Here is a 24,773-nt window from a genome sequence, read left to right on the forward strand (position 1 = left end):
CAGTCTGGCTGTGGGACAGAATCTTTTAAGGCATCAATTGTGTCTGTGGGAGACCTGAGATATGAACCAGATTTGAATCTCACAGCTGATGCTATTAATCACTGTGCTACAACAGCATTACCGCTTCTTAATCTCACAAATCCAACCCATGATAGATTTTTGAATTCCTTTAGTGCATATTAATAGGGCTGATTCTAACCATGCTGAATTTATTATGTTTTTATCATTTGGGTTTATTGTTTTGGAAATGTTCTCAAAATCAGTACAACCAATAAGAATCTTTCCTCTTCTCTCTCAGTATATTATGAAATGTGGGCTAAAACCCCTTTACCTTTAGCAACTGCTTGTTTCCTCTTCCCTTAATAAGAACACCAAAAGTAGATCGAGAATGTTAAATAGTAATGAACCTGTATTAACAATTTGTGTTGGTCTGACTAGTTCCTTCCTCTGCTCTTCCTTTATTCTGTCCCAATTCTCTTAAAATAGTTAGCCATTTCAACCTTCTTTGTACTCTCCCTGCACCATCTTTACGGTTGCCAACCTCCAGGTAGTGGCTGGAGATCTCCTGGAATTACAACTGGTCTCCAGGCCACTGATATCAGTTCACCTGGAGAAAATGGCTACTTTGGGGGGTGGACTCTATGGAATTATGCCATGCCAAGGTCCTTTCCCTCCCCAAACCCCACTTTCTCCAGGTTTCTCCAGGTTTCACCCCCCAGATCTCCAGGAATTTCCCAACTTGGAGCTGGCAACCCTAACCATCTTCATTGTCACAAATGAATGTTTTCCTGTGGCTTTTTTTTTTTAAAGGAGCGTTATGTTTTGCCTCTGCAATCATAAATGTGGGATCACGAACTGGAATTTCATTGTAAGATCTGTTTGGAGTTCTCTTCATGATGATGGTGTCATAGTGAGTGCAGGCTGCTGAAGGATTTTGAGATTATCATATACTCTCTGTATCACTCAAGGAAAAAAATAATTAAAGATGGTAAATCCCAAAGCTTAATGGCTGCAGATGCTAAAGCTCCTGCTTAATCTTATATCTAGTCTGCATTTGACTGGCATCCACAATCAGTAATTTCTTCTATAGTCACACTGGTAGACATATGTGACACTAACCAGCAAGCAATAAAGACAGCTACTGTCAAGGCTGCTTCTTTATGGCTTGCAGGAACCAAAACTTCTGTGGCAAACCCACTCTATGAAAAAAATCATGGAAACCCTTTATGTAAAACTAACAGCTTTGAACATTGGAAGGGTTCATAATGATGACCAAGCTCTACACTGGTGTCTTTCCAAGTTATGGCGGTGTTTGCCAAAATATGCCTGCAGTATAGATCTGGGTGGCATTAGGAGGCACACCATGGGCAGAGCAGGACTTATGCAACTTTGCAGCCCAGGGTAAGCTCCTGCTAGTATAATGCTAGCTGCAGCAAAACCTCTGGCATGGTTCTCTGTAACTGAGCCCTACATAAAACCCAATAGCTCAGATGATAGGGTGTGCCCATGTTACACACACTGAGAGCACAGAGCCCTGCACTTGAGTGGTGAGACCTGCATACAATTTTGAACCACAGAGAGGCCATTAGCTCAAACAGCCAGGGAGCGAAAAAGCCAAATTTGGACCTTTGCCTAATACCACTCTGCTCAGAACCTTTACAGGTACTCCATCCCAGGACACGCACACATGCACGTACGCACACAAAGGTAGAGCTTGCTCCCCAACAGGAGGAAGTGAGCTTGGCCTTCTTGCCAGTATTCCTTTTACTGGGGATCAAACCCATGCCTCCAATGTACCGCATCCATGCCATTCTTCAATGATCTATAGGTGGTGACAAGGTGCAGTTGTGTTGTGTGTTCCTTGTTGCTGCCCTGGTGTCTGTGTTCCTTTTGCCTGGCCAGAGATTGGTATTCACAAGTCCCACTCCTTCTGGGACCCAAATCCTTGGTAAGAGAAGTTTGGGATGGCCCATCATATTTGCATGTGCTGGGTGAGCGACAGGACATGAAAATGCTGTTGGTGGCTTGGCCACATTTCTCTATTCACCGGATGACCTGAACAGCAGTGAATTGTGTGACTGTTTTGACTGATGCACTTTTAAAGAAATGTAGTTTTGAATAAGGATTGGTGGGGAAAATTACACTTATTTGCAAGCTCTGACTGTGCATCTCTAGGTAACTCCTGCCACTTGTTTCAGTGCATTGGCCCTGGACATGGGCCCCAAAGACTGTGATCTCTCTATATGTGTTTTACTTGAAAAGCTCTGTCAATCCTTAAACAGAGATTGCCTCGTGCTGTTTGGGAGAGATTGATATTTAAGCAAATAAATTGAACATATTTAGGTTAGGAAGAGCTAGGTTTAAAATACTTCATTGAAAGTTCAGTCTTTTATTAGCTGCATTTTCCTCAAGTTTTCAGTTGTCTCTAACCCTTCCCTAACAACAATTACAATTAAAAGGAGGCTGGCTGTATTCAAGAGAGAAAGACAGCCAAAGACAGCCTTCTATTATGTACAGACAGTACATGGCAACTCATGTGGTGTCCACATTGCTTCCTATTGGTTGGCTCTGCTGTCCATCACACAGATCCTGAGAATACTGGCTCAGGTTTCTTCGCTACACATGAACAGATGTGCTGGGTCTGGAGGGACTGATTCCTCTCTCAATGGAAAGCAACAGCACCTTTAGGCTTTTTCTTTTCTTTTTCTTTGCGGGATTTACAGCGTCCGTGGACCAATTATTGGGAAGAATGGAGAGAAGGTTGGTGATTTCATGCCTTTGAATAAAAAGCATGGGTATAGCTGAATAAACGGTGTGTTGTGTCTGCATGGTGGGGTTAGAATTTTTTAAAATGTAAATAGACTGTTTTATCTTTCCTTAAACACTGCAGAATTTATACAGAATGAAATTGTTTTAAAATTAATGATGCCATCTGCTGCAAGCAGTTTATTCAAAAGCAGGGATATTAACATCAGTGGGACTCCTCTTTAAAAAGCTGGATTATATATTGCTGATTAAATGAAGCATCTTTCATATGGTTTTGTATCTAAGCCCTCTGCAAGGTGTCAATCTCTATTTTGGTTTTTTCTTTGAGTTTGTGACTTCGCCATCCTTCTGAAGTGTTAATAACAGAGATAAAAATAAAAAACCGTGGGCGTAAAAACATACTGCCCAAAACACAGTTAATACAGGATTTAAAACAAATTTCCAAAGAGAAGAGTATTATATAGAAATGAATGTTGTTTTGGCTTTACTTGAAAATAGACACCCCAGTGTCTGATCTGTTCATTTGTGCAATACAAGCAGCTCTCAAATATTTCAGCCGGTGTCTGAGTCAAGAGAAGTTATAAAGAGAAATCATTCTAGATGAGAACACAGCTCAGCTGAATTAACCTGCTCTGTATCTCACAGCTAGGAATAACTGGCCAGGTAACCGTGAGTGATCAGGTCTGTGCTTTTAGGGTAACAGGGGCATGTGGTGATTTGCTTAAGCTTGTATTAAGAGATCTGTGGCTCAGTTAACAGATAAATTAAATCATACTGTAGCATTTAAATTGTTCGTTTGCTCTGATCATGGAGTATTCCCAGTCAAGGACTATTTTCTTAATAAGGTAATCATGAAATATGGGCATATTTCTAGATTAATAGATATTTCAGATTATTAGGCCTATGGTTCTAGATTTTCCACAAAATCAGGATTATATCTATAAACCCAAAAGATAATTTTGATTATTTTTTCTTTTAAAGAGCCATCCTGATCATAACTAGCCATCAGCTAGAAAGAAACAGGAACTTAAAGGTAACATCAAATACCCTGTCTATGTTCAATATAATATAGATACAATCATAAGTAAAGGAACTGGCAGAGCAAATGATACTTTGAAAGAACTGAACTCATAGGCAAACCAAACCCCTTTGCAAGAGATGAGCTCCTTTTAAAAATCTATTAAATTATTGGATCAAAACTGTGAAAGAGCTCTGAAGTGGCACCTACTGTATTTTTAAGGGATACCCATTTTAAAACAAGGAATGTCTGGCAACTCTTACTAAAGTATTAGTGGAATACATATTTGGATCTAAATCCCTAATTTGCACTGTTCAGGAAAAGGGAGGGGACTGAGGTTGCTGCTTCTGTGCCACCTGAGCTGATTTTGCACACCTTTGGGGGGATTTCAGAGTTCATCGTGAGGATTGGGGCCATCATCAGGTGGTTGCAGGTATCAGGTGAATTGATACATTTACCTGTCACTTTTATAAACACTGTAATTGCTGGGAATCTCTAGGCTGATGTTTATAAATGCCTTTTGGTTATTTTCTTTTCCAAAGCATGCAGGTATCTAAAAAAGTCTTGGTAGCCATTTCTAACCTTTGACATTCTCTTTGAAATTCCTGAATTTTGCAATAGATTAAGCAGTATCAGATTCCACCCACCCACCCCGTTTGGTCAATCATTTTGTGTGCATATTGTGTCTATTGGGTTTTTAAAAACATATTTAAGCCTTTTTATTCATGTCTGATTGATTCCTGCCTTCAGTCTATGGAAACAGAACAAATTCCAACTCTAAAAATACAAAATGATTAGTTAAATAATTGTTTTATTATATGTTTGACTATTACAATTGGTTCATTGTAATTTGAATAATGTGTAACTGTTTACATTTTAGTAATTGTGTGTCCTTCATCTGGAGAGAAGAGTTGCTTTATTTTTAATTTTCTTTTCTTTAGAGAAAGGGTCTGCAGTTGTTGAGAATTCAAAAGCTTTTGTTTGACATTCATCTTTTTGTATATTTCTCTTCGCAATGTTTGGTGAAAATCCATGCAAACAAAAATGTTCCTGAGTCTAGTTAGTGTCTCTGCCAAAGGGAGACTCTGCACAGTGCACTGTTCTGAAAGTAATATGAGTGCACATGTACAAGTAATAAAAATTGAATTAAAAACATGTTTTTAATGGTGGCAAATGAGCTCTGGTCATGGTATGGGTGTGTGAGTATTAGAAATGTCTTGTTATCCACCAGATGTTCAGAACAGTTACAGCAAAGTATGCAAAGGCACGGAGGGCAAACTAAACTCCCCTCTGTCTGGAGATCAGGGGGCGGGGCCACCAGCCATGTGACCATTTTCAAGAGGTTCCGGAACTCCGTTCCACCGCGTTCCAGCTGAAAAAAAGCCCTGCATAACACCGTAAAAACATATCCTTAAAACAGAAGTAGACCATCAAAAAGCTGATAAAATAAACCCCATAATTAAAAAACCTGGGTTAAAAGATGTATTTGTTCCTGGTATCTAAAAGAAAGTAAAGTAGACACCAGGCAAGCCTCAAGGGAGTGAGCATTCCCCTGAGATGAGGCATCACCACACAAAATGCCCTGTCTCTAGTTGCCATCTGCCTCACCTGTGAAGAGCAGAGTTTGAGAGACAGATCTTAACTGACAGGCTGGATAGCATGGGGGGAGATGGTTTTTGTTTTGCTGGTTACAGTGTGAAGCACTCTAGATATGTCTGGAAGCTATTTTACCACAGACAATGGTAGGATGTAGGAACTAATGTTGTTTCAGGTAATGCAAGTCTCTGAAAGGATATTACAGCCTATTTGTTTATTATTTCCTGCTGTCTGTCCCAGCAGCTGCATGGTCTTATGCATATGTAGCGTTAGTTTCTCCATCAAACTGCAAGTACCATGGTGACAGGGGTTTCCTTTCGGTCCACTCAAGCACAGTGAATGAGTGGACAGACAGATGACAAATTTGTTCACAAAGGCTCCCTAGTATGTTCTACAATAACATTCTGTTATTCCTGTAGGAGAGTCTGCTCCAGCTCTTATCACGGTGGCCAACTATAACAAAGGTGTCTAATTGCTAATTAAATTGATATGATATCTTATATGAATGCTTACCAGTTCTATTTCAGTCTTGTAAATAAGTGCTAAAAGCAGGTTGATTAACATTGAGTGGCACTGCATTAGATGTGCAGACATTGACCAAAGCTGCTTTACACAGATATTCACCAATCATATATCAGATGACATGGGAATTGGATAATAGACTCTCATGGTGGATGGGATTAAATTATTTTTTTAGAATAGCATTGGCCACTCTTACTTCTCTAAATTACAGTTTTGTCTGTGAGGGCCAAGCTACTTAGTACTTAACAACCACACCTTCAAATTGTTTGCCTCACTGTGGTGTGCCATTTTTCCCCCTTGAGAAGTGGAATGATAAAGCTTGTCTGATTCTGAGGCACACACCCAGTAGGGAAAGGACTGGGGTATCAAAGCAACCTTATGTTTGGTCAATTTCAAACTGATCACAACCATCTAAATTATCCTTGGTAATATTAAGGCAACCATTCATAGTAATCTTCTTTTACAACAGAAAAAAATTCACAAAGCACGTTGACATATTGTAAGGTAATTCACAAAAGCATTTGTAACAGGCAGAATACCAAGAACACATCTTAGTTTCCTAGATACCATAGTGACTGCCTGGCAGTTCCTAAATACCAAAGCCACAAATAACAGTCCTATGCAGTGGTCTTTTTGCTGCTGTGTCTACCATTTGCTTTCCTGGAGATCTAGAAAGTTACCAATTGTATCTGTCAATTTGTGGTATTTTGCAGAGGCTCACAGATCACTTTTACTGCCCGGTTTCTAGCTGCACTATGAATATTTCATTAGGGAGGTGGATGTGTTCCTGCTGAGAGTAGCATCTTGTTACTTGTGTGTGAAACCTGGTTTCATTTTCTAGCGGTTTTCTGGGCGATGTCAGGCAGCCTGTCACAAGCATAAAATTGAGCCCAGGAGTTTTTAGCAATTGTTGACATAAGCCTACACCTGACTAAACATATCAGCAGACATATCTCACAGTCTTGCAGCAAATATGTGTTTCACACCCATTAAGCATCCTCTGAGATGAATTATTAAAGCAAACATCAGGATCAACTTCCCAGGTCCCACCTTAAAGCATGGCTATGTCCAGTTATTTTATCTTTCCAGACAGATATAATTAATCATAATTTTGTCATGGGAGCACTTTCTGGCTTTTCTTCTATATTGTTCTAAGTTACCTACTAAAAATGTTGGCATTTCGTAATCACTAATTGTGAAGGTGACAAACCTCTTGCTGTAATATGTGCCCCTAGAATGAAAAACTGCTGTGTTAATAATCATGAAGCTTATTTTAAAGAAATACAGAGAGAGGCTGGATTTCTGTAGGAATACATACCAGGCTATGTGTGGATCTGCAACTTGCTCCAGGTATTGGGCAGACCAGGTTTACCTCTACCTAGGAGTGAATGTTTACTGTTCTGTCAATCCTATACACTTTATTTTCTCACTTTTTCCAAAGAGCTCAGGGCTCTTTTATCTTCACATCCATTTTGTGAGAAAGGTTAGGCTGAAAAACAGTTACTGGTTCAAAGACATCCACAGAGTGGATTTGAACAGGTCTTCTGCATCTTAGTTCAATACTATATTATACCATATTGGCTCCCTATTTGCTCCTATGAGGAACAGTGTGAGAAAAAAGGATGAACATTTCACTACTCGAGGCATATTTAGAATAGAAGACTATAGAAAAAGTCTGCATGAAGGCATACTTAAGAAGGAAAAATAGCCCTACCTGCTCCCTTGCCTTTCAAAAATAAATATGCTATCTATGAGGGATGTTGAGATTGCAGGACAGCTGAACACTGAGATTCTCTCATTTAAATATGATCAAAAAAATTGAAAAGTAGCACAATTGCCTATTGACACTGTTATGTGTTTGCTCTGTTGTAGTTGGTTTGCATTCCCTGACCAAGACCTGCTCCAAAGAAATGGTAAGTTTTCAAAGTTTTTTTCCAATGAAGTGATATCAACAGTATTATGTAGATGATCTTGGTCACTCATAAACAATTCCTAATAAAAGCCATGGGTCTTTTGCTTCAGTGAGAATATGATCAAGGTTTGAGGATATAATAACATTCAATTTACATACCAGCCTTCAGGATAACTTAACATCCACTCAGAGCAGTTTACAATGTATGTCATTATTATCCCCACAACAACAATCACCCTGTGAGGTGGGTGGGGCTGAGAGAGCTCCTAGAAGCTGTGACTGACCCAAGATCACCCAGCTGGCTTCAAGTGGAGGAGTGGGAAAGGAGTGGGGCTTGTGCTGCTTTTCTCTCACATAACTTTGTATAAAACAGATTATTATTGCTTCACTTGTCATTCACCCGCATGTTTATACAACGCTTGTGCAGAAAGACTCTGAGCTTTACCATCCGCATTGTCCTCGCCTCTGAAAATGCAGCTACAAAATAAAGAAAGAGCTAAGAACTGTTTTGTTAGCTTTACATACACAGCACTCAGATTATGCTTTGTTTCTTTCATAATCCTTAGTGGAAATGCCAGGAATCTTTTCTAATGTCATTTGAAAGACTGGTGGAATTTCCACCAGGGATGTGCAGGGATAGGGGAGAGCACTGGGAAGGATTTCATTTCCCTCTAAGAAAAGAAAACTCTCAGTAGACAGAAAATGGCAATGAGGCCACCTGCAACCTCACTCTGCCTCAGTGGAGAAACAATTTCCTGCTCTTTTTCCAATTGCTGTAGCGTCCTAACATACACATACTTCTATCCCCTTAAGTGGGAAGAGAACTGGTGCACCTAGAAGGAAGGATAAGTGGTGGGTAAGTAGATGTGTTATGGGGGAGAGCTATGGGGAAGTACCACACAGGATTCAGTGTTCAGAAAAGGCTGGTGGTAGTGACGGCAATGAACATTGATAGCTTTGAAAGGAGTTTAGAGGAGATGCCCATCAACAGTCACTAGCCATGGTGCCTGAAGGGGGTCTCCATATCCAGAGACAGCAAACCTCTGAATACTTGTGCTGAGAGGCAGCAGCTGGAGAGAGCCTTGGCTCTCTCTATTCCCTGCTTGTTTGGCCCTCCAGGCCAACTGGGTGGCTTCTGTGTGAAACAGGATGCTGAACTAGCTGGACCACTGGTGTGTCCAACAGGCTTTTCTTTATGCATACTTGAGTGATTTGGGGAATGGAGGTGCCAGAAGATGTCATAAATGAAAGGCACTCATGGCTTCCCCAGGAACTTGCAGTCTGCGATATAAAAGAGGAAGGTAGACTTTTTAAAAAAGTTTTATAAAATATAAGCTCAATATCTTTGTTCTTACTTTTCCTGCATCCGGCTTCCTATTAGATATATAAACAGAACTACAGCGCCCTGAAATTCTTTATTACTGGAATTTCTTATTATTGCTATTTTAGTGAAATTGGACTGTGAAACAGCACTTTGCAGCCAAGTCTCCTCCTTGCAGAAAGCTGGACTGTTGATGTATTTCTTTTGCTGCAGGCCGACGATATGATGGTGGTGTGAAGCCAAAACTTAATTTACAACAAGTGACAATTGCACAGGTATGGAGGTACCAGAAAAGTGGATTCAAAGTTTTTCCAAGAATTCTGCAGCGTAGCTATTACACTTTTCTAACTATCTTTCAGTATATATGTTTGTGTATTGGAGTGTGGTATATTTTCTAATATGAGGTTCCTTCTTGAGACAATGTGAACCTCATACCATAGCTGTGATTCTGTATATGTGTTTGAAGGTGTTCAACATTTAATTAAATCAGATTAATATTTGCCTTGGTGGAGAAACATAATTTGGCCTTATTTTTTCCTGTCAGATCATCTTCAGGGACAGATTTATATTGGGAAAAGGGTGTGTGAAGGAATAGCATGACAGCATGGTTCAAAACCATATCAGATCTACCTATGCTTTCTATTTATAAAAAATTTAAGATCAGTCACAATATTCCAGCATCTCATTTGGCTGGTTCTGTCTGTCTATATCAGCATCCTGGTTAACATATGAAAAGTAGAACACAAATGGTGGATTCATGTAAATTTAATGAGTATGTAAATCTCTAAAGGGCCATCATAACCGGCCCTTTAGAAAGCCATGATAATTGCAGTCACAATCATATTACTATGTTAATTCTTGCTGTACTGGAACGTCTGATTAAATTATTGTTGTTTATATAAGCAATTTGCCTATCCCAAAAATTCACAGAAACCACCCTTGCCTTATCTTTCAGAGAAAATTCCGTGGACATGGTATAATTCTGTTCTTGAAACCAGGCCAGAACATGGATGGGAAAATATAAGGATCTCCATGTATAGCCTTCGTAGAGATGAACATGAACCAAAATACGAACCAAAGTTCGGCATGAACTGGGCCGGTTTGTGGTTTGTGAACTGGTGGTTCATCAGAGCCCATTTCTGATGAACTGCCACGAACTTTAGGCTGGTTCATTTGGTTCGTTTTTCGATTCATCACTGCAGACAGCCGAACACTGATCAATCAGTTTCCTAGGCAACGGGGGTTGGGCTTTCTGCAGACCTTCTGCTGTCCCTGAAGTGACCTTCTGCTGACCCAGAAGTGACCTTCTGCTGACAATTTGCTGACTTGGAAGTGACATTTTCACGAACCAAACAAACCGGTTTGCGAACTTGGGCAGGTTCGTGAAAGTTCATGGTTCATGGTTCGTGAAATGCAATGAACCACAAACATCATGAGTCATTTTTCTCCTCGTTCGTGCCCAGCTCTAGTCCTCAGAAATACTGGGATAAAGGGAGGAATGTAATAAAGAATAATTATTCTATAGTTATTCTATAGTCTATAGTCTATTCTATAGTCTAAATTATTCTATAGTTTAGAAAAATGAAGAAGGAAAATAAAGACATGTTTAAAGCCACTCATTGATTTTGTTGCTGAGCAAGAGATTTGGTCTGGTGTCTATTAAATCTAAAGTAAACTCACTGCCCATTGAGAGACATTAGCAGAGAGTTAGTTGCTGAAAGTCCTAATTTAATACAGTAGGGCTAAATCACATAACAACATTTTATGAATTTGTGGTCTAAAGCTGATGTCAGATTGTTATTGGTGTTCTTAGCTGCTATTTTATTGCATTTTATGGATGCCTCTGATTTACAACAGATTCTCTTAGATTTTATGGCTGATTTTTATTGTATTGTTTCTGTTTTAGTTGGCTTTATTTTGTATTATTTATGGTTCTTTATCTATGTTGGAAGCTACCTTGGGAGCCCTTTGTGAGTTAAAAGTGTAAGAGAGGGTATAAATCTCTAAATAAATATGTGATCACCATGTAGAATTGTTATTCATTGCACATCAGACCCTTGATGGTGCCTAGGTGGAAAGGGAATGGTACTTAGTCTTCCTAAGGAGGATTTTAAATGAAAACAGCAACTTCAGCTTGGTCTCTTACAGGGGAATTTGATCTGGGACCCCTATTTAGTTGGGGCAGGATGTGTAACCTTTGATGATCACATAGTTGTGGAATGCTTTGTAAAGGTAGAATCCCAAGTCTCCATAGCACAAATCAGTTGTTGTCCACCTTAGTTGATCTGGAATAAGAGTGCAGTGTGCAGAAATCACTGCAGAGATCTTCTGTAGTTATGGTTTCAGTGACTCTTGCCATCCCCAGATTAGTGGAAATTGTGTCTTTGTGATTCTTCTCTTAAGGATCATTACTTTAGTATTTCTACAGTGCAGAATAGAAGCTGTATTACAACACTTAACTCTTTTCATTTTATCCACAAGACAATCCTATGAAACTGAGAGATTGTGAGTTGTCAAAGTCTGCCTAATGAGCTTTATGGTTCAGCCAGGATTTGAATGTTGGTCTTTTAAGCCCACTGCAGCACTTATCATGTCTGATCCATATTGACCTCCATATTGGGTGAGAGTGGTAGCACATAAATGCTAACATTCTGTGTGTCTCACAAGCCATTTAGAGTGGTATACTTTATACTGGTCCAGTATTGCTGAAGTGACAATTAGGTGTGTTTCTAAAAGGTGTTTGTGGCATGTAGCACTTGCTATTCATTGTTCTGTCTGGAAGCCCTAACTACAATTCTGATCTCTTACCCAGGTTGTACATTACAATGTTAGCAGTAAAGAGAATACAGAAAGAGAGTCCGTCATCCACAGCCACTACAGCCCTCTTAATGTCACAGTGAATGGGATCCCTTGCATACTTTTCTGGGCCAGAAGAATCATGATTAAGTATCAGAATCACACTCAGCTGGACCTAACAGACAAGACGTTTGGCGTTCATGCAACTGTAGATGTTGCTGATTCAAACTGCAGTGAAGAAAATGCTATGTAAGATGACATTTTACCATGGAAAGTTGCAAATGTAAAAATATCCATATTGCAGTGGTGATGAAGCCTATGACATCGACTGGCTGAGTTGTTTTGATGACTTGGAATTTTCAGAAACATTCAATTTTCCTGGGGAACAATGGTATATGACCACTTCTGTGGGCAAGTTGCCAGAATAAAACCCTAGAGAGAGGATTAGTTTTGTGGGGCAGATTGGAGAAAGATCTGAGGAGTTAGGGTAAGGAGCAGCAGCTCCAAGGAAAGATGCTAGGAGGATGGATGAAAAGGTAGACCTGAGATGAAAGGCTTGGTGAGAGAAATAGGCTTAAGAAGGTAAGAGCTAAAGCAAGGAGGGCTAATGAGGGAACTGGCTCTGAGAAAACTTCGCCTCTCAATGGCCAGGGGTGGTGGTTTGTTCTGGGAGAGCTGGGCAAGGGACAAAAGGCATTAGATGCTAATGAGCTCAAGTTCCCATGTAGATTTAAATAAATTGCTTAGGGTCAAACCACACAAGACAAAATATACTTGAATTACACTTAAATACACTCAAATTACAAAATACACTTGAATTACACCCGTATAATTCGAGTGTATTTTGTCTTGTGTGGTAAGACCCTTAGTTTCATAGCTTTCTTGTGAATTTGTATCTTATTTGTGTCTTTTTGTATTTAAGAGTCTAAATGAGAAATTTTGTCCTCTCAAACTAAGCTTTGCCAAAAGAGTAGAATGTTGAAAAGAAGTAAAAGCTTGTTTTACCTTTTAATCCTGTTTAATTTTCCCTCCAAATCTGAACTGTATGAAGTCTCAAAATATTTACAAAATGTAGCAGTTATACATTTCTATCACAGATCTAGTACACAAGCACAACATCCAGCTCTATGTCCCAGGGACTATTCAGGTCTTGAGAACACTGCAGAAATGGAGCCACGCCTATGTGGTGTGTTGGATATGTTCCTGTGCAACATGACATATCATGTGTCCCAGAGCCTTTACTCTGGGAGCTAGAGTGGTATATGTATTGTAGGAGCCTGAATTACTCAATGTCTTCCAGGGAGAAATGGAGGACGGTCATGTTTATCCCAAGAGGTCACAAGGTCAGCAAGGCTTATTTCTGGAGAGGGTCATTGGCAAGATGTTTCTAATAAAGAAGATAGTACAACAGTCTGTCAAGACAAGATAGGGTAAACTGCCCACTATGACAATTTTGTTGCGTTTCAGTTGAGGGGAAGCAGAGTCAGGGGAGTAAAGTGGGACATCCTACCTGGGCTTCTCCATATATATATATAAAACCTTTCCCCTCACTTTGCTGATTATATAATGTTCCTACAGTACTTGGACAGTGTGGTCCAAATACATCATTGGTCAAACTGCGCTGCTTCTTAAAACCTTCCATATGTCCTGGCTCCTCTTCCTCCTTCCTTCATACTGCTCCAACATAACAGGAACTTTATGGTGCAGTGTCAATGCAGATAAGTACAGCTGATATTGAGGTTCACAACTGAAGTTTATACCCAGTTCATGATGGGCTATGATTCTATCCATTCTTAATTATCCTTAATAACTCATTTCTAGGTTGGTATGCTAATGTATTGTCTACATAGTAATCTTATCTCTTGAAGTCTCACAACTGAATGGGAATGGCACTTCCAGTGGTAAGAGAGGAGATTTCTGCTGATTCCTTCTTCCTACTAGATCTCCTTGCGCAATCCATACCATTCCCGAACCCTCAAGGACAACTTTGGAGAGATGAAACATAGGAAGGGTGTGGAAAGAAAGCCACATTTTGTGGCTGGGATGCTACTTGTGATTCACTGGATCCAAGTTTCCCCCCCCTTTTTTTTTTAATTGATGCATCACTTATTATTACATTTCAATACAGTCATAGTTCTCCTATGATACATCTTTTACCCCTTTTGTAACCCTCCCCCCCGCAAGGTGACCATCCTATAACTACAAATTAAATTTTTAGCCACGAGCACATTTTTTCCAATTTTCCAAATATATTTGTATTGGCTTCTCCATTATATACCCATTGAAAATATACAGACCATTTCTCTTTTATCTCCTCCATTTTTCCATCCCATGCCTTATCTTTTTTTAAACATTCCAACATATCCGATTGAATATATTCATACAAGTAATCATTCCATCTTTCTAAGGTCCATTTTAACTTCTCCTTCCAACCGTATGCAATCACTGCATGTGCAGCTGGTATCATCACTTTGAAAATATCCTGGTTTTGTTTCTCAATTCTAGTGTTTCCCAATACACCCATGAATATTAGATCTACATCTATATTGAGGTTGACCTTACATACCAATGCTATTTTTCCCCGTACCTTGTCCCAGAAATCTATGACCTTTGGACACTCCCACCATAGGTGGGAGTACCACCCTTCTTTTGCATTGCAATGCCAGCAGTTAGGTTTCATCCCTTTAAGCATGTATGCCAATTGGGCAGGAGTTCTATACCACTTCATAATAATCTTCCTTTCAAGTTCTCTATACTTTTCTAGCTTAATTGCCTTCAAATTCACCATTAACTTATTAACCTCCTCAGAAGTTATTTGTTTTTCTTTATTCCATTTATTTTTTAGAGTTCTAAACATAAACTCCTTATCCCTCACCAATTCAAGGTAAATTTTCCCTGCCAGCCCTTTCTTTATTTCATCCACATATAATGCGTGTTCTATATTATTGTCTTCCCTTTTAATAGCTTCTTTATATTTGTCTTGTTTAATTAACTGGTGTAACCCCATTAAATTTAACCAATATCTTTCCCCCAATTTTTGATTCAATTCCTGAAGTGGTAACAAATCCCCTTGACCATTGTACATGTCCTTCACTCTAGTTATACCTTCCGCCTTAAGATCTTCCCAAAATTTCGGGTTCATCTCCTTCTCCCAGATATACTTAAGTGGAGTCCATTTTGAGTTCTGTGGCATCATAGCCGTTTTCCACCTCTTCCAAGCAATCAAGGCTATTTTTCTTGGGCCTTTTGCTTGTCTTATCACTGGATCCAAGTCATAATCCTAAGAACCCAAGAACTTTTGTTTCATGAGTTGATTTAAGAACATAAAGGGGTCACTTCTAACCCAGTATTCTCAGCCCTGATTGAAATAATTTGTTTAACACATCTCTCCAGGGACTTAGGCCAAAGCTTCACTCTACCCTATGAGTGCTTGAGATAGCAGGGATGGAATGAGCAGTATTAAAGCTTGTTCAAAACTTTAGTAAGTTTGTCTTGCCCAAAAATTCTAGATTGTACACCAGTATTAGACACCTTGTTGTATATAAATTTAGTTGTGTTTCCTATTTTGTACACTTTTACACGTTTCATCTAATTTGGCTTTTTTTTTGGCCATAGGCTTTCCCTTAATTTTGGTGATGTTGACAATTTGAAGGGATTTGTTATCAGGTAAGTTTCCAAATATGAATTATTTTTCAGAGTAATTTTATTTAAGAGCTACTTGCATATGCAAATGTTTACAAGCTAGTTTACAAAAATTTATAAATATAATGTAAGTCCTAATAACACAATACAATAAAGTTCAACTATATAAAAGTAATGGTTTAAAAATCTCCAATTCTCAAACGTCTGATAAAATAAAAGTCTTCTCCTGATACCAAAAAGAGACTGGGGGAGGACTTCTTTGGAAGCACATTCCTTAAATCTGGGCCACCATTGAAAATGTCATGCTTCTCTTAGACAGCAATTTTATCTCCCCATAGGATTAAATCTGGACAAGCCCATATAGTAGAATTCTTGCCCTGAGATTAATGGATTTAGACCAGTGGTTCATGGAAGCTCGTTTCCACAAACTTCCATGAATGTCTACTGGTTCGTTTGGGTCGTATTAAAGGGGCAGTTTAAATGGCCATTTCCCCAGGGAAATGGCCATATAAACTTTTCCTGCCTCTTGCAAGTGGCAGGCCCCTTTAAACTATCAGCTGGCAGGCGGCAGGGGGGAATCCCCCCCTTGCCGCCTGCCAGCTGATAGTTTAAAGGGGCCTGCTGCTTGCAAGCGGCAGGTCCCTTTAAACTGCCCAAACCCCAGCCCCCAGGTTCGTAAACTGGCCCCAGTTCATGCCAGTTCGCGGTTCCTGGTTCATGAAAACTCATGAACCACAAATCTCGTGGTTCGTGCCCATCTTTAACAGAGACTCCGTTCAGTGTTGGATGGGTTTTTTAAAGTTCATGACCAACTTTTAAGGTTTCTTAGTGGAGCAAATAATCCCAATGGAGAAATACTTGAAAGAGCAATATTCCACTGAGATTGGGTATAGTACACTGGATGAAAATCAAGCAGAATTAAATACCAAATTTGTATTTCTCTGCTATTTTTCAGGCTGTAGTTTTTAAAGCATTAAAAAACCAGCATTCTTACACAATCAATACTACCAGTGCGGTGGAATACTTAATAGAAAAATGGAGCGGAGCTCTGGGGAATTAGTATGTTGCTAGCAAGACCCGTATGCAGGAAACAACTTTCTACCCTATCTTGACTTTGGCACTGTCTTCTAGATTCCTGGTTGCTTGCATGAGAATGTTCTTCAGAGGTAGAAGGAAACAAAGAATACTTTCCAGCCTGATGGGTAGAACCTATCCAAAAATGAAATAAATTTGGTGAATCCCCTCGGGGCAAAGTAACATATAATGAAAATATTGTTCTTTCTCTCTGTTTTCTGATTGTGCCCCTAGATTTATGCTGACAAACAGTTACTACAAGCTGTCCATTCAAAACTGGTTTACCTTGCATAGAATCCAGCTCATATATAACCATTCTGTGCAAGTGACTTTCAATGCAACCCGAATACATGCTCCAGCGAGTTATTCCTATCACTGCGAACATGTTAGCAACCTCCAGAGGTATGATGCGCTGTTGATGCCCAGCTCTACAAATGATGCAGCCAGGCTCTGGGAAGTTACTTTTATTGACTTTCAGGTAATATGGGGAAATCCAAACGAAGTGAATTTAGTAGGTCCCTGTATAGAGAGCTCTGTGTTTTATCAAGGATGCTTAATGACTTTGTGAAAGCAAATTACAGGGATCTCCAGGAATGAAATAAGAGATAGGAATTAAACAAAAAAAAATCATTCTCATTCTTCTCGTCATATGAGAGAGTGTAGTTTCACAAGTGAAGTATTTTCTCAAAGGCCAACTTAGAGGAATTCATAAAGATGTTGCTTTCTGTTGTGTGTGTGTGTTGATGACTCTTAATGAGAATTGGTGTGATGCAAACAGGCTATCAATGATTTTTCAAAAATTCTTGTTTAAGGATCTGTATTCTTAAATGACAGCATGTCTTCTTCAGGCAAAGAAGAAGAAAATAATAGAGTGATCTACATACTACTTGCACTTAACTTGGCATGTAGGACAATCGTAACAACAGTTGGTCAGAACTAAGTCCTACTAAGTTTAATGGTACTTATTCCCTGGGAAGTATGCCCAGGATTGCAATCATAGACTACACTAGACACTGTAACAAGTGTGCCTTTATTCTGGAAAATGGAAGCTGTGTTTCTACATCTCCTTGCGTGTACTCATTAGTTAGAGAAATAGATGACATGACATCATGTTACTGTGGGCAGATTATAGAAATGCACATTGTGGTGACATCATGTCACATGTTTCCTAACTAAATTTTACAGTGGGACAAAGAGGATCTAGATTGGGGATGCTGTTTTTGGTGGCAAACACATGTTCCCCCTAAGGTCTAGCATGAACCTTTACCTCATTGACAGTTTAAGCGGTTTGGGAATTGTTCTGTGAACATTGCATCCTCCACAGTTCAGTGAAGAGATCAGCTTGGCTCTGTTGAAGAGGTCATCTAAGGAGAGGTTATAATGCCTGTTACTGACTCTTATCTCCTTATGAGGATGAGGAGGGCAGGGGAGGAGAGGGCAAAATTAACAAACTGACAATTTAGCCAAGAAGAAATCACTCAAGTTATAATGTACAACAAGCAATTCTGATTTGTTTCAAACTGTTGTTGTAATTAGTAGCTATAAAACACTATAGCTGTGTTCTGATCCAAGGCTTGAACTCATTTATACTGGCAGCTGCTGAAGTCCAGATACTGTGGACCAGAAAGGATGGTTGCTTTCTACAAGAAGTCAGCAGTCACTCATACTCAGCCTCTGCTGTTGGAGAGACTTCCTTGGACGACTACTGTTGGTGTTTTCTCTTGGGAGGGTGTTTTGGCTCTCCAGCCTAGTTGTTCCTTTTGTGCCTTAGCCAGAAGAGGAAGAGGTTCACTTACATTTGTCTTCCTCTTTCTTCTCATTGCCTGTCCTCTAGTACTGGGAGTTTGCAAATATCTCCTTGGCCACCCATCCAGCCCTTTTATACAGTATGAACTAAGCTACATGTGCCCAATGGAGATCATGACCCATTGCAAGATGTCAGGCTCCACCTCCATCTCAGCTGCAGCATCAGCCTGTTTTCTCAAGGCCAGCTAGAAAGGTGTCCTGGCTTCAGGCATCTGCCCTGCTGAGATGGCCACCCAAAATAACCAGTGACATCATCCACCTGCAAGAGCCACCAGCGGGGGTGAGGAATCTTTAGTCCTGGACATTCTCGTTCTTTCTCTCTCTCTCTTTTCACTCTTGAAAAGCAAGGGTCTGATGTTGTCATGTTCACTGGACATCCTCATTCCAATTAAAAATCTTAACTAATTTTTGTTTTAGGTTGACTATTTCAAGCTTACTGAGCTGTTGCAGAGAGACTTATTCACGTTCTTGTCTTTCAGCTCTATCCATGACCTGCTTTCTTCTTTGTCTCTGATGTGTCTTATGCTGCTTCCATGGTAGTGTATTACTTCTAGCTTATGTGGCACCATTTAGATGATTAGCAGGGTTATCTTTACATGCCCTAATGGTCTCTTCCAGGTTCTGTGGTCTCTCTTGCTTGAAGTGTATACTGTGATAATCACTGATTTCACTTCAGGTTTAAATGAAGGTGCCACATTTGTTATTTGTAGTCTGGTAAAATTTTATGGCTTCTTGGTCTACATTCAAATCCTATAAGAACTCTTTCAGTTGGTATGCTGGTGGTGATTTCTCTCCATAAATTTGACTGAATAATCAGTGGCATAAGCAACAGAAATCCGTAGCACTCCTGGACAGATGTAGGAAAATCTCAAAGCCTGGCAATGGCTTAGAGATAAGTCAGATCTGTTCTCCTGCCTGGCCCTCCAATGGTGGATTGCTGCCTGTTCCAGGGTGTGTATATTAGAGACAGAAACAGCACAAGGGAAGTGGGAGGTTACATATTCAAATATTGTCAGCTTAGGTATCCTTAGAATATCCTGCAATAACACAAAACTCACAACAAACCCTGCAGGTAGTAATATACACTAAAGCACAAAATAATACTTTTAAAACAACAGCTCATCAGTTGACAGCAATACAGAACAACATAAACACCAGCCAGTACTGCTATCCAGATTACTCCCCAATAAGCAAACCTTAGACTAACCCCAATACTTGATGAAAGAGAGAGATTTTTTGATACCCTCCTAAAAACCAAGATGGAAGACATCAGTTAAGCTTCACATGAGTGTGTGCATGTTTGCCAAATTCTCTAATTTTGGCCCTGCCTTACACAGCCACCCATAGAAGTGCCAAAGATGTTGGCAGTACACATCAATGGACTTCAGAATGTGTAACTCTGCTTTGGATTGCAATGTAAGCATTGCATTTTAACATAGTAACAGCCCAGCCTTTAGACATGCCCTGAAAGTTTCCACCACTGGCCTTATAGACTGTGTGCAAGACAAGATGACATGATTTGAATGAAGAGAAATGAATTGGAACAGTGGTGTCAGTCCAAAAGGAGATAAGGAAAAGGTCTCTCCTACCAGAGGTCTTCGGCTGTTTCTAGAACACCAATTTTAATCAATTATGCAAGCATAAAGAACTATATAAGAGTTTCTTTCCTAACAAATCAACTTATCGTAGATTCCCTAGCAGCAACAGCAATAAAATAGTCCAAACCAGAAGAATGCTAACACCATTGTCAGATACAACCATTCATGTTATGTCTTCATTAACAGTTGGGACAAAAATGCCTTTAGCCAAGAGAAGGAAGATTATTAATTCACACTTTTTCCCCCACTTAACAGATTCAAGGATTTAACATCGAAGATGGACAGTTTGCTTACGCAAAAGACTGTGCCTCCTTATTCCCACCAGCAATTCTGATGGGCCTAGTGATGTCTCTGATCTTGCTTCTTGTTCTGGCCTATGCCCTCCACATGCTGATACACTTGAAATCCCTTGACAGGCATTATGAATGCAAAGCATCTCCTGTTTATTTTCCACAGATGAAAGACATTGACACAGCAGATGAAAAAGAACCACTGAGAAATAATGGAAATGAAGCCTATGAACTTACAAGCCAACAGTACTCTAAAATCTATATCTAGCAGTGTCTATCTGTTCTGTGGCTAGGCAAAACTGCTCCTGAGAGACACTAGCATCCTATGGGCTCATGTTGTGAGTTTTGAGAATCTCAGCACTGATATCCATGGAAAGATTTCTAGTCTTCACGATCGTGCCGTGAAATGTTGATGTACTACAGCAGCAGCTTCCTATTTCTCATAAAGCTGAAAATAAAAAGAGCTCAGTTATATTATGTTTCCAAAATTTAAGACAAGTGTGTGCATTTAGAATATTTTGTCTAATGGCCAGGAATGTGTGAGACTGATAAGGCGGTGTGTTAAAATAGCTGGCTATAACACTCAGCTGGCAAAACAGGACTTCTCATGCTTTGAAAACTGCCAGAACGCCTCTGAAATAAAATGGCACAACCAAAGATGCAGAGCAGAAGTTAGTGTTTGGTTAGCCACTGAAGACTATGCTCTTTTGGCTATCACGCTGGGGTATTCTGAAGTTACTGAGATACTGAACTTAAATTGATCTGCATTGCTCACAGAAGTTGGTTAGTAGCGATGCTCTGCTGCTGTAATAACATCAGGCTTAAGGCCGAACGGCAGGGATGCATTTGGGCTAAGTGCTCCAATGAGCTTTTCCTTTTCTGCAATGTGTATGACTCCAAAATCAAAGCGTTGTTAACTGCTGATTATCTGCACAATGACCTTTCCTTGTCATGTTGCAGTTTGCATCACAGAAATTCAATATGTCCATCAACTAGCAGCTGATATCCTCCTCTTGAAGACATTCTTCAAACTGTATCAATTGTGTATTGATATGCCATGCAGATTTGTTGTGGATCTCAATCTTGTGACAGTTTTCCAAGGGTCTCCCTCAGGTGGATCAAATTTCTTCTGTTTGTTATATCACAGTGAAGTTCTCAGAATTTTGTTCCTGATGTTCTGTTTTTCTGATACTTAGCCAATTTTTTTTAACAAAATGACTTCTCTGATAAATGATCAAAGGATGTGAGACTGTTAGTTTAATTTCAAACTGTGTCACTGAGAATGAAGTGAAAGAAAGCAACCTCAGAGGGAAAGATTTAAATGGAAGTGTCAAAGATTGGCTCTGATATGGCAGAACTGAAGCACTTGTCTCCATAACCTAATTACAGACATTTTCAAACCATATTTGATAAGAAAAATTTGGCACCGGGGGTGGGAGCCCTGAATTAAATTCCCTTCAGAACTGAGGCAAAAGGTGTTTTATTCTGTGCCACTCTACAGAGTCCACCATGAGATGCCTTCCTTAGAAACCTGCAGTTCAGTATAAATTGGTTACAAATGAACAAATATTAGGCCAATCTTTACAATTCCCATTAATTTTTGAGGGCAAAAATCTGGAATTCTTTAAGGTAATATTTGGTTCTCTTGGAGCACGCCATATGTTTAGCTCAACATGTAATTCTTTGATTTTACTCTGGAAGGATAACAACAACAACAACAACAAAATGCTGGGAGCTCAATTGCTGCTGGAGGAAGGCAACAAAGGCCTTGTACACAGTGGGATTTTGAAACTTTTCCTCTTGGAACAGGTGAACCCCCCCCCATGTCCAATTATAAGTTGCTTTTGAAACTCTCCTTAGTTTCAAGAATGGTTTGCTGTCACCTGTGAACCATGGGTGGATTCTCAGAAAGCACATGGACTACACTTTCCAATCCTGATCTGTAAGTTGTTTCTGAAATCTCAGAGTCTTAGGGCTTAACTAGACATTACAAACTGCTTGAGTTCACCAAGAGGACTTGCAGTATAGTGCAGCTGCTAGTGCCTAGTAGCAACACATGAGTAAACATGCAGCAAGGCATGATTTGGATTGGGACCACTGCACGGGAGAAGGATGTATTCCTGGCTTCTTCCCTGTGCTGTTTTCAGCAGCTGAAACAGCTTGGATGCCACAGTATGTGTTCACACCCATTATTTACTCAGTTGGGAGCCAGCATGTGCATTGATCCAAATTGGGCTTTGCTGCATGGTTACTCATGAGTGGTCACTGGGAAGTAGCAGCCACAGTATAGTTGCAAGTCCCTGTGATGAACTCATGCAATTTGTATGTCTAGTTAGGCTCTTAGTTCATCAGATGCACAAAATGGAGTGAGAACTGTATACTTAAGTGAATGACCAACTAAGTCCTCTATCACATGTCTTTTCTTCCCTCCACTTCTCTGCATTTGCACCAGAGCTGCTGCTTTAGGATCCTGTCCCATGCAGTTGCAATATATTGTTCTGTCCACAAGAATGTGGGTGGGATCATGTCCAGCAATAGCTGCCCTCCTTCACAATGGGATGGCGATTAAGAGAGTGAGACACCCACAACACTGGTCCCATCTGCCTGATTTATTCAGATACCTACTTCAGCTGCGTAGGACTGCCCCAGGTGAAGTGGCTCCCCTACGGCTGCGTATGCGTGAGAGAGAGTGAGTAAAAGAAAGAGAGAATGAACTGATGAGTCAAGGGATTACTGGCATTCTGAATGGTCAGTATAATCAATCTGTCAATATAATGCATAGCCATACTGAAAACAGTCCACAGTTTGCTCAGAGCTATACATAATTTTGCAAACTCGCTGATTTGGTTTGAATATCCACATTTTGGTTATGCTTCTTGCTTGTGAGAGTAAACCTGTAAGTTTCTGGTTTTGCCATTTTTTCCCTACCTAAAATTTAACATATTTTGCCAAAACATTTTGTGTCAATGACATATAAATGGCATAGCCTCCCAAAAGAATAATCAATGACAGCAACAAAAAAATGAAGCAAGATTTTTTAAAAAGTCGCCATACCAGCTTCTTCCTAACCACCCCCCCCCCCATACAACTAGGAATCACCTTTGGTACTATTGGAATTAGAATGTTTTTGGAATAGTGAATAAATAAATAATAAATGATCACTCTTTCCAGTAGCTGTGGATGGGTGGTGAGTGGCTGGGATTTACAATATATACCAAACAGACAAAATGCTTTATAAGTAGGCAAGTGGTAGGTGAAATATATTGTATAGAGCCAAAGTTTATTACAATATAACAAACGAAATGCTTTACATATCTTCCATTGCAGAGTAAAACAAGTGACCCTCATGTTCACATTACAAGACAAGCTCAGTATGCCTTCTACAAGAATCTGCCAACAATAATTAAAAATATAAGTATCTAGAACAAGTATAGTAAAAGCTGATTTAGGCTACAAAGGCACATCATACTTGGGGAAGAGATGAAGAACTCTTTACGGCCAATTTCCTCTGTAATAAGTCTCTGAGTATGATGGGAAAACTTGTTCTGCAGCAGACTTGCTCAGCGCACTACAGACGGCGAGAATTTATGTGAAAAATAATTGGAATACAATTCTTCAATTGTTTCTATAGTATGACAGACATGCAGAGTTGCAAGTTGTTGGGGGGATCACAGTAAGACAATTTCAGGCAAAATACCCCCAAGAATGAATGTTTAAGTGGGTTGTTTTAAACAGCAAGGAAAACGAAGCAAGCAAATTCTGATGATTTTGTTTATACAGAGCATGGTAGCCCTCTGGTGGCTGCTTCTAACATTTGTCAATATTTATATCTTAGTTGGTTGTAAGTTGTAATCTTAGTTGGTTCCAATAAAGGTTGTATTCCTGTTAAGTGATGGCACTAAAGACATTTATTTTAGTGCCATCACTTAACAGGAATACAACCTTTATTGGAACCAACTAAGATTACAAACTTATACAGTTATTTCTGAATTTTACAAAATTCTGCCCCAGGATTGTGATTACAAAAAGCAACAACAACAAAATTCTGTGTGTGTGTGTGAGAGAGAGAGAGCGAGTGAGAGAGATTGAATGTTGCTGAAAAGATGTTTCGTTACGAAGCTGTCTGAATTTTTATAATTTAATAGAATTCTTAATTTTGGGCACAACAAAAAATGTTCACATATTGAACATGTTCAAATTGGCAGTAAAGTGATGGTACATCGCCCTGAAAATTGTTCCCCCTTGAAGAAGCAGAGCAAATTAATAATTATCACATCTGATAATTTCACAGGCACAATGCTGTGATAATGTTTAGTATTTATATAATAATTCATAGATTTTAGGTAGTGTTTTACTGTGTGGACTTAAGCAGAATTACTCCCTTGTAAGTACATTAATGTCAACTCTGCTAAGGATGGTGTTTAAAATGCAT

The 24,773-nt window shown here is 39.6% G+C and overlaps 1 protein-coding gene across 1 annotated transcript in view; it reads left to right on the forward strand.

Annotated features, from left to right (window-relative positions):
* LOC129335100 (V-type proton ATPase subunit S1-like protein) overlaps window positions 1-21,532 on the forward strand; it is a 32,602-nt gene extending 11,070 nt beyond the window's left edge. The window contains exons 4-9 of the mRNA XM_054987562.1: window positions 7,775-7,815; window positions 9,349-9,410; window positions 11,948-12,180; window positions 15,547-15,597; window positions 16,882-17,125; window positions 20,307-21,532. Of these exons, the coding sequence (XP_054843537.1) occupies window positions 7,775-7,815; window positions 9,349-9,410; window positions 11,948-12,180; window positions 15,547-15,597; window positions 16,882-17,125; window positions 20,307-20,609 (934 nt within the window). The 3' untranslated portion in view covers window positions 20,610-21,532. The remainder of the gene's footprint in view (window positions 1-7,774; window positions 7,816-9,348; window positions 9,411-11,947; window positions 12,181-15,546; window positions 15,598-16,881; window positions 17,126-20,306) is intronic.
* The last annotated feature ends 3,241 nt before the right edge of the window (window positions 21,533-24,773 follow it).

This window comes from Eublepharis macularius, chromosome 8 (genome assembly GCF_028583425.1).
Source record: "Eublepharis macularius isolate TG4126 chromosome 8, MPM_Emac_v1.0, whole genome shotgun sequence".
In the NCBI taxonomy this organism is placed as follows: domain Eukaryota; kingdom Metazoa; phylum Chordata; class Lepidosauria; order Squamata; family Eublepharidae; genus Eublepharis; species Eublepharis macularius.